The sequence below is a fragment of the Manihot esculenta genome, chromosome 9 (genome assembly GCF_001659605.2).
Source record: "Manihot esculenta cultivar AM560-2 chromosome 9, M.esculenta_v8, whole genome shotgun sequence".
NCBI classification, from domain to species: Eukaryota; Viridiplantae; Streptophyta; class Magnoliopsida; order Malpighiales; family Euphorbiaceae; genus Manihot; species Manihot esculenta.
The window spans coordinates 8,151,122-8,161,274 of NC_035169.2; the positions used below are offsets into that span (position 1 = coordinate 8,151,122).

Here is a 10,153-nt window from a genome sequence, read left to right on the forward strand (position 1 = left end):
AAAAATATATTTTACAATAATATTTATAAATTTTTTTATATTTTTTTATTTAAAAATTTAAATTTAAATATTTTTTAAAAATATTAAATTTTTTAAATGAAAATTATTAATAAAAAATATTTTTATATAAATTATTATTTAAAATATATAAGATTAAACGGGTTTGAATTTTATTTGAATAATAATAATCGGATTTAAAATTACGGATAATTTAAATTAATTTTTAATTAAATTCAAAATAAATTTAAATATTTTAATATAAATTGGATTCGAGTTCGGATAGTTTAATTTTGGTAGGCTACTTGTATAGACCCCTATGTTTAGTCAGTTGTCAACTACGAGTCCACCACGCGCTCTCACTCCTACAACACCCAACTCCTCTCCCTATATACCAAAGACTTTCTCTAGCTCTGGTACCGCTCTTTACATTCTAGCTGTCACCTTCTTCTTATTGCTACCATGTCGGCCAAAGACTGCGGTGGTCACGGCCGCAAGCGCCAGGAACTCTGCCGCCGGATTTTCGCCGGCATCCTCATCTTCCTCTTCCTTGTCCTCCTCACGATACTCTTAATCTGGGCCATCCTCCGCCCCAGCAAGCCCAGTTTCGTCCTCCAAGACGTCACCGTTTATGCCTTCAACGTCTCCGCCCTAAACTACCTCACCTCCAACTTCCAAATCACCTTCTCCTCTCGCAACCCAAATGACAAAATTGGCATCTACTACGACAAGCTTGACGTCTACGCCATCTACCGGAACCAACAGATAACTCTCCGTTCAGCAATCCCATCCACCTACCAAGGCCACAATGAAATCAACGTATGGTCTCCAAACATCTACGGCACGGACATCCCCGTCGCGCCGTACAACGGTTGGGCGCTAAGTGAAGACCAGTCCACCGGAGCAGTGTTGCTGATGATCAAGATGGATGGACGAGTGAGATTCAAAGTTGGGACCTTCATCTCTGGGAGGTATCATCTGTACGTGAGATGTCCTGCTTATATACAGTTCGGGAGTAGCACTACCAGTATTACTGCCGGTGAAAACTCCGTTAAGTACTCGGTGGTGGTGGGCTGCAGCGTAAGTCTTTGAAGATGATGAAGAAAGAAGATAATTAAACTTGTGAGGCCATTAAGTATTTTTCTTCCCTTTTTTTTTTCCTCTAGATTTTATTTTAAATATGAAATTGATGGGTCTGTTAGAAAATTATAATATTATTAAAGGCTTTTGATTTGAAGTGTACAATTTCTTGAAAGTAAATAAATGGAAGAAGAAATTAGTAATTGATGGTAGATAACAATTTTGATTTTGCAGATTTCTCTTCTTTCCTTTAATACTATTGCTGAACTGCCACACATTCTTAATTCTATTATCCATACCTTATGGATTGTAGGCTCCTGGCCTATTATCCATTCACATTCTTAATTCTTTATATGGCCGCAGTACCACACATCCGAAATTCTCCATTTAGCCAGAGGAATAAATTAGCATCTCATCTTCACCCAATTGGACATGATTAAGACTTGGGTGACTCTTAAGTGTGTTAGGGGAAGGAAGAGAGAGATAGATTAAGTTAAAATTTTCTGTTTGGAGTATTGCTTTCAATCAGATGGGTGTTTGATAGGAAACTTCCAATTTTCTTTTTCATGTGGGATTTGAATGCAATAATGCAAAATGGTTCAAAAGAGTTTATGAAGAAAACAGCAAACCCAACATGCAAACTTTACTGTTTCTGGATTGGTTTCTGCGTCTTATGCTCTTTCTTTCCGCTGCCTATTAATTTCTCATAAAGGACAAGCGTGACTAAATCACACCAACAAAATGCTCAATTATTTTCTAAAAACTTTAGAAATAAGAGAAATGTTAGCGATAAAAAGTATTAAACAATCAATTGAAAAAGGTGGTTGTTGCTAAATATTTATGTAAATTTTAATAATAAAATAAAAAATAGAAAAAGTGAGAAAAAAAAAGGGAATTTGAGAGGTTCAAACTTCAAAGATGATCCTTGGTGGGGACTTTACCAGTACAAGAAAATGGGGACAGGAATCAATCAGCCTGAAAGAATGCTAAAGGCAGTATAAGAAGATTCTCTGCAGCCTTTTGGCCTTTGGTACAAATGAATATGAGGCTGTGTATCCGAGACCTCTTTCCTCTTTACCCCTTTTCAATTTCTTCATTTCGGACCAATAACATGAATTTTAATCAATTTATAAGTAGTTAATTATTTCCAATTAAAATATTTAACTTTTTACAAATTTTTTTATTGATTTATTTTTTTAATTATTTAATTAATATATCTGCCTTATTTTGATTGACATTTTATTTTAACTTTCTGCTAATTTAAATAAATTTATATTACTTTTATATTAGACAATATTGGTTTTTGGCTAATTATTAATTCAATATTTATTTTTGTTGTCATTCAAGTTTTAAAATAAGTTATAAATCATTTTAATTTGAATTAACAATTACAATAATTTTATGACATAGTTATAAAAAATTTAAAACTCGACAAATATTTATTACATGCAATTTATTTAGCAACTTTCATGAAATTAATGTTAAAAAATAGTAAAGATGAAAATTTGTTTCAAATTAAATTAATAAATATTGTTTAATTTAGTTTATATAAATAAAAAAAAATCTTAAACATATTTGAAATAATCAAATAAAAATAATCATATAACACAATTTCGCATATTGATTTTATGGTTTGATTTAAAAATTTTAATATGATCACTTTGGTTTGAATTAAAAATTTTGATAAAATCAAATTGCACCGATTACTTATATATTAAATTTAAATTATTAATTATTAAAGCTGAAGTCGAGCTCTAGAAAAAGAGACAGTTTCAAAATCTATTAGAGTCCACTAATCAGGCCAATCCATCAACACATCATTCAACCCGCGACTAAAGCAGGTTGGGTTAATCGAGGGTCCAGACCTATTAGAAGAAAGTCTAGCTCATTTGATGTGACAGGAAGTAGGGGAACATGTCCAGTTATACTGCGGCCCTATAAGCACGCGCGTCGGAGGAAAATTAAATGGTCGCCTAACAAAAATGGGTAGACATGTACGCCTGTACGTACGGTTCTGTGTGACAGAGAGAGGTGGCACTATGGTAGGGTGGCGGTTATGCGTCACTAGAGGATAAGGAAAAAAGAATAAAAAAGGAAAACGTTATTCCTCCAGACTAAATTTTTTCACACTTTTTGGATCTCAGAACATCAAAATTCATGAAATAAAAATAAATTGAGAGCTAATATATAAAATTAATATAAACTCAAATTTTAAATCTTATTAAATTAAATTAAACCAATTTAATTTTATTATTTTATCAGTGCAGTTCCGATCAGTTTTCATACCAAAAAATTAAGTTATTTTGATTTTCATTGATTGAGTTTGATAGTGAATTGAAAGGTCTAATTGAGCCAAAGAAATCTTCACCATATTTTGTTTTTGGGCTTTTCTATTTTGCTGAGCCTAATGGGCTTCTTCTTTTTGGATAATTTTTACTTAATGTTAAAATAAAATATATCTATATATAATAAAAAGATACTTTTCAATTCGGTTTAAAATTCTACCTCTACCGTTATTATTATTATTATTATATGGCACGATTTGGTTTAGACCGTGTCAAGACACAGGAAGATAAAGTTAAATCATGTCAGAAATTCTCTATTTAATACAAAAACTATAAAATTATTAAATGTTGTCGTTATCAGACTTTATTGTTATGCTCACCTAATCTTTATGTACTTTTTTTTCTTCTAAACAAAATGAATAAATAATTAAGGACCTTCATATTTAGAGAGGTAGAAATTGTCTTTACCTGTCTCTACCTGACCAGAGACCATCATCAATTTCTACTATTTTCTAGATTTTTGTATGCTATATATTATAATTTTAAATAAAATTCATCATAATTTTAAATATTATGATATATATTATAATTTTATTTATTTTTTAATAGGGAAAATTTGTTAAAAAAGAGTAAAATTTGAGAAAAGGAAAGCATGGTTATAAAGTCAATAAGAACACATATGGAAGCTACCAAGAAACAGCCATGGACTAAGGCAACAAATGCTGCGTGTCCCATTGGAAATTTACAAGCTTCATTAAGATTATAAAATTACCCACAGAGGAACATCAAAGGAAAGAAACAATGCAATCCCATAAAGCAAGCGCGTCAATTGACGAAGCGGCCCTCTGCCTCCGCCGTGTAAGACTTCCACAATTCACACGCCAATCCCTTCTATATAAAACCCATTAATCTCTCCTTCTTCATCCATATCTCATACCTTCATCTTCTTCTTCAATAGCTCTCTCTGTGTATCTCCCATGGCAGAAAAACAACCTCAGTTGAATGGAGCCTATTACGGCCCTGCAATCCCTCCCCCAAATAACTACCACCGCCCTGGTCGTAGCTCCGGCTGCGGATGCGGCTGTTGCCTATTGAGCTGCCTCCTGAAAATCATCATCACCATCGTGGTGGTTGCTGGCCTTGCTGTCTTTATTTTCTGGCTCGTAGTTCGTCCTAACAAGGTTAAGTTTCACGTCACAGAAGCTAATCTCTCTGAGTTCAATCTCGCCGGCAACAATACTCTCTATTATAACCTATCTCTCACAGTCTCTGTACGCAACCCTAACAAGAAGATTGGCATCTACTATGATCGTATAGAAGCCAGAGCTTTTTACAAAGATCAGAGATTTGGTTACGATACCTTGAATCCATTTTATCAAGGCCACAAGAACACTAGCATTCTGACGCCTACATTTCAAGGTAAGGAATTGATTCCTGCTCTTGCTGGTGACGAGCTTTTAGAGTTCAATCAAGAAAAAACATCTGGGGTTTATGACATTTACGTGAAGCTGTATCTGAGGATTAGATTCAAGATTGGTAAGATTAAGACACACAAGTTCAAGCCCAAGATTGAGTGCGATTTGAAGATTCCTTTGAGCGAAAATGGTACTGTGGTTTCACGTATTGAGACTACGAAATGCGACTTGGATTACTGATCATCGTATCTTCATGGTTGCTGTTTGCAGCCACTTTGATCTTCGTCTTGTTTCATTGAGTCTTTGATTGTTTTGGTTTTCTTGATATTATTATTTATTGTTATTCTTTAGTTTTTTTTTTTTTTTTTTTTTTTTTTTTTTTTCTGATTATATGGTTCCACAGGTATAGATGAGACTGCTCGTCATTTTCTTGTACTTATTTTCTTGGTCGACGTAATAAATATATATTTTTTTTATTATTTTTCCATTATTGACTTTCACTGGCCCATTACAAGATAGGCCTTTTGAATTGGTCCTATGTGAAACTTAGAATTCGAATTTCTGGGATGAGATTTTTAAATAATAATACAAAAATAAATTTATATTAAAATATAAAATTTAGTATTTTTTTGCTCACGCTAGGATGGGAAAACTGTGGGCTACAATGTCGCATGTGGGAAACTTTAATTTGCTTGAGGGTCAAGGACGTCGGACAATCTTTCTCGTAATTTTTGCTTAGCTTCATTTTTCAGAAATTTGATAAAAAGAATATAAATATATATGGGTCATAATTTTGTTTTTATATAAAATTCTGCTTTAATTTTTTTTAAACGGGAGATTGAGAATGAGAGAATAGATCTGAAATCTTTTAAATTTACTTAAATATATCTACTATCAAATTAAATATCACTGAATTAAATATTATCAGATTAAATTTATGAGTGCTGTAATTTTATAATTTACTTTAATTTAAATAAAGTCACAATAAAATTCATCTTAAAATAAATAAAATGTATCTGAAATTTCTGATATATTAAATGGATTTGTAATTTCTGCTCAATTTCGCAACCTAAATAAATAGATTATAAATTTTTAAAAAATAAAAATTTTCTTATTAAAGAAAAGAGTAACTCTAATAGAAGCATAAAAACAATAAATATTTCCAGAAAAAAAAAAGGCAAAGACTTGTAGTTTGCACTTCATGTCCCTATAGTATAGCCCATACGTCGAAGGAGTGGTTGCTGACTGTTTCAATTTTAGAAAAATAGAGTTGTAATTATCTCTGTCTCTATCAATCAAATATCAATAGCTAGTATTCTGTCCACTGCTTAATTAGATATACGCTCTTTTTTTTAAAATTTTTTAAAAGTTTTTTTATTTGAAAGAAGTTTTATTGAAAAAAACACATCCAAGGTTTGAGAAAAAACAAACTAATACAATTCAACTCCTGATCAAATCAGCTCAATCAGACAAACTTGAGAAAAAAAGTAAGAAGACAGAGACTCTAATCAAGCCACCAATCATGCTTGAGGTCTCTTAACAACGGTAATACATAGATGCTACCTTCGCTTAACAGTAACATAAGAGAAGAGAATACGCTTTGTTTATCATATAAGTATATACGAGATCACGTTAAAATGATTGGATATTATATGCGATGACTTTGAAAGATTTGGATAATAATTTATTATATAAATATTGTTCGAATCAAAGCACAGAGGGAGAAAAAGAAATTGAAACCTTTATTTTTGAAAATAAAGAGAAGATTACATTGTCTGGTGATGACCGCTGGATTTCTTCATCCCGGACTAGGGCCATGCCCATATCGTGAGCCCATCATTTGGGGGGTCCAAGGCCTCCCCCGTGAGACTGGTCCAGCCCGTCCCCCTCCAGATCGGACTCCAATCAATTTCCTCAATCAGGCCAGCCTAACCTCTTAGGCCCGATGAACAGAACCTTCTTAGGCTCAGCCCATGACTTATCTTCCGGTCCAGTCCGGAATCAGGAGGGAGACCCATTCGTCCGTCATGTGGGTCCACACGCATGTGCGCCCGGGGAGAATCAAGGGCTGTTACGCATGAGACAGAGATCTGATTCCCTCGTACGTCCGTATCAACGTAGCAGAGACAGGTGGTCCAATGATATACGTTCTGTTAACACGTCACTAGCAGACAAAAGAAAATATATAAAAGGAGAAATACTCTCCTCTAGGTCTAGACTTTTTCCAGTTTTACAGAACCCATTGTAAAACCCTATTTTCTGGATCTCAGATCATCAATTGGCGCTGTCTGTGGGGAACGAAGGAGATCTTTTCATCACCGGAGTTCCACTCTTAACAAAACCCACTGAGATCCACGATGGCTAATCACAATGAAAGCAACCTTAACACCCCAAATGACCTGAGCTCTGCCCAAGAAGGGCAGCAGTTCTCCTTTTCTAGTCCTACAACACCAAATAACCAAACACCTATTCCTCTCAATCCCTCGCCAAGCTTGGCAGGGAATGCTCCCACCGCTACCTTATCTAACCAGGACCTTCAAACCATGGCCCTCCAACTACAGAGCACCGCCCACTGGTTGGGGCAGATAATGCAACAAAGGGGCCTCAGCACCCCGATGAGTACACTCCCAGTGGTAGAAGAATCCCAAACCAATGAGCCCCAACCTGCCCTTGACCGCCTTCAAACCAACAGCCGAGGTACCGGGGAAAGGGGGAGAAGAGCCGGGGAAGAGGAGGAACCGGAAGTCTGAGTCCGCAGAAGGAGGGTGAGGGAGATGATAGAGAATGATGAGGCTGACAACTATTCTGCCGGGACAACCAAGTGGACGAGAAGTGAAGCAGAGGAGGAAGAATATCGCCTGGAGAAGAAACCCAGGCAGGAAGATGAGAATGTAGACTAAAAGCTGCAGAAGTTGAGAGAGCAGCTCTTGGCCGAGCTGGGAAAGAAGGATCAGAGCCAAACCCTCATGCCCACTTCTTCACCCTTCTCGAAGTGGGTGCAGCAGGAGACTGTTCCTAAGAAGTTTATGATGCCATCGATGGCGGCTTATGATGGAGCTGGAAACCCCCGAGAGCATGTCCTCAACTACAAGACTTTCATGGAGCTGCAGACTCTGTCAGATGCCTTGATGTGCAAGGCATTCCCAATGACGCTCTCGGGGCCAGCAAGGGCGTGGTTTAATAATCTTGAGGCTGGCAGTATCAGCAGTTTTGGAGATCTGGCCACTCGCTTCATCAGCCGGTTTATCGCCGGGGTGTCCGCAGATAGGAAGACGAGCTACCTGGAGACAATCAGGCAGAGAAGAGACGAATCGCTCAGGGAGTATGTCGCTCGTTTCAATATGGAGGCCTTGCAGATTCCCGAACTCGATGAGGGAAGGGTGGTGGAGGCCATGCAGAAGGGGACGACCTCTGCCGAGTTCTTCGGCTCATTAAGCAGGAAGCTTCCGACCTCACTGGCTGAGCTGATGAAGAGGGCTGAGAAGTATATAAGGCAGGATGATGTCTTGGTGACTAGCCGATTCGCCAAGGGAGCGGCAGATAAGGAGAAAGCCCCGGAGGAAAGGAGGCTGGAGAAGCACGAGAAGAAACATGGTAAAAGGCCTAAGCCTTACAGACAGCCCTGGGAGCGAAAGGACCAAAGACCTCTCCCTCCTCGGGTCTCAGAAATGAAGCCACTCCCTTCGTGGGTTCCAGAGAAGCCGACCCCACTTAATGCCTCTAGAGCCGAAGTGCTCATGGCAGTCCAAGACAAGGAATTCTTACAATGGCCCAAACCCCTGAGAATAGAAGCCGACCAGCGAAATCCTGACAAATACTGTCAGTTCCATTGCGCTCATGGCCATGACACCAATAACTGCTTTCAGTTGATCACAGAAATCGAGAGGCTGATAAAAAGAGGGCACCTGAAGAACTTCGTGAAGAAACCGGAAGGACAGAGACCCCAGCCCAATCCGGCAACCCAAGTGCCGAGGAGAGTGGGAGCAGTGAATGATGGGTCCAGTGGGACCATTAACATGATTGTGGGGGGGAACAGGAGGTCGGATGAGCCGTAGAGGAAAGAAGAGGAGTCAAGAGGGGGAAGGCAGTGGCGCCGAGGTCATGCAGGTCGTCGAGCACTCTCCAGTGACCATCGCTTTCTCTCCAGAGGATGCTCAAGGTGTTCAAATGCCCCATGACGATGCCCTTGTCATTGAAGCCGTCATCCACAACTATCGGGTGAAGAAGATCCTAGTGGATGACGGGAGTAAGGTCAACCTGCTGCTCTACCGGGTCTTTCAGCAGATGGGAATCCCTGAAGAGCAGTTGGTCCGGGATCAGGCACCGGTCAAAGGAATCGAAGGAGTCCCAGTACCTGTGGAAGGGATGGTGAAGCTGGCTCTCACCCTAGGAGAAGCACCGAGGACTCGCACTCATTATGCGGTGTTCTTGGTGGTCAAACTCCCTCTAAGCTACAACGTGATATTGGGAAGACCTGCACTATTTGACTTCGAGGCAGTCACCGGCATTAGATACTTGGCCATGAAATTCCCTATAGAAGCAGGAGTGGGTGTAGTCAGGGGCAGCCAGGAAGAGGCGAGGGCGGTATACTTGGCTACCGTGGCAGAACCGAGTTCGGCCGGAGAAAAGCTAGGCCCAGAGGTACTAGAGGTCAGGGATGAAGAGAAAGAGACCAGAACAGAGCCGGTCGGAGAGTTAGAGACTTTTCCTTTATCAGAAGCAGAGACGGATAAGGTCTTCAGTCTCAATGCCGGCCTCACTGAAGAACAAAAAACTGAAGTCATGGCCCTGATCCGAGGTCACGCATCGAGCTTCGCCTGGAAGCCTTCAGACATGCCCGGAATTGATCCTGAGGTGATGACCCATAAGCTGAACGTCCTCCCCGAAGCCAGGCCGGTGAAGCAGAAGAAGAGGGTGGTAGGAAGGGAGAAGCAACAAGCCACCAGGGAGGAAGTACAGAAGTTAGAAGAGGCAGGCTTTATTAGGAAAGTCATGTACCCGCAGTGGTTAGCTAATCCTGTATTAGTCAAAAAAGCCAATGGCAAATATAGGATGTGCATAGATTTTACTGACCTGAATCAGGCCTGTCCTAAAGATTGTTATCCCCTCCCTGATATTAATAAAATGGTCGACTCCATGGCCGGTTTTGATTACATTTCTTCTTTGGATGCTATGTCTGGCTATCATCAAATCCCAATGGACAGGTTGGATGAAGAAAAGACCTCGTTCCTAATAGAAGATGGAACCTACTGCTATAAAGCCATGCCCTTCGGGCTAAAAAATGTCGGGGCAACATACCAAAGACTGATGAATAAAATCTTCAAAAATCAGATCGGCAGAAACGTAGAAGTTTATGTAGACGATATGGTAGTCAAA

The 10,153-nt window shown here is 38.7% G+C and overlaps 2 protein-coding genes across 2 annotated transcripts; both read left to right on the plus strand.

Annotated features, from left to right (window-relative positions):
* The first annotated feature begins 352 nt into the window (after window positions 1-352).
* Window positions 353-1,282, plus strand: LOC110622233 (NDR1/HIN1-like protein 1). The gene has a single exon (XM_021766677.2). The coding sequence runs from the start codon at window positions 460-462 to the stop codon at window positions 1,087-1,089; it is 630 nt and encodes a 209-aa protein (XP_021622369.1). The 5' UTR covers window positions 353-459; the 3' UTR covers window positions 1,090-1,282.
* Window positions 1,283-4,233: 2,951 nt separating this feature from the next.
* LOC122724502 (NDR1/HIN1-like protein 10) lies at window positions 4,234-5,157 on the plus strand. The gene has a single exon (XM_043959648.1). It carries the CDS (start codon window positions 4,340-4,342, stop codon window positions 5,015-5,017), a length of 678 nt encoding a protein of 225 aa, XP_043815583.1. The 5' UTR covers window positions 4,234-4,339; the 3' UTR covers window positions 5,018-5,157.
* The last annotated feature ends 4,996 nt before the right edge of the window (window positions 5,158-10,153 follow it).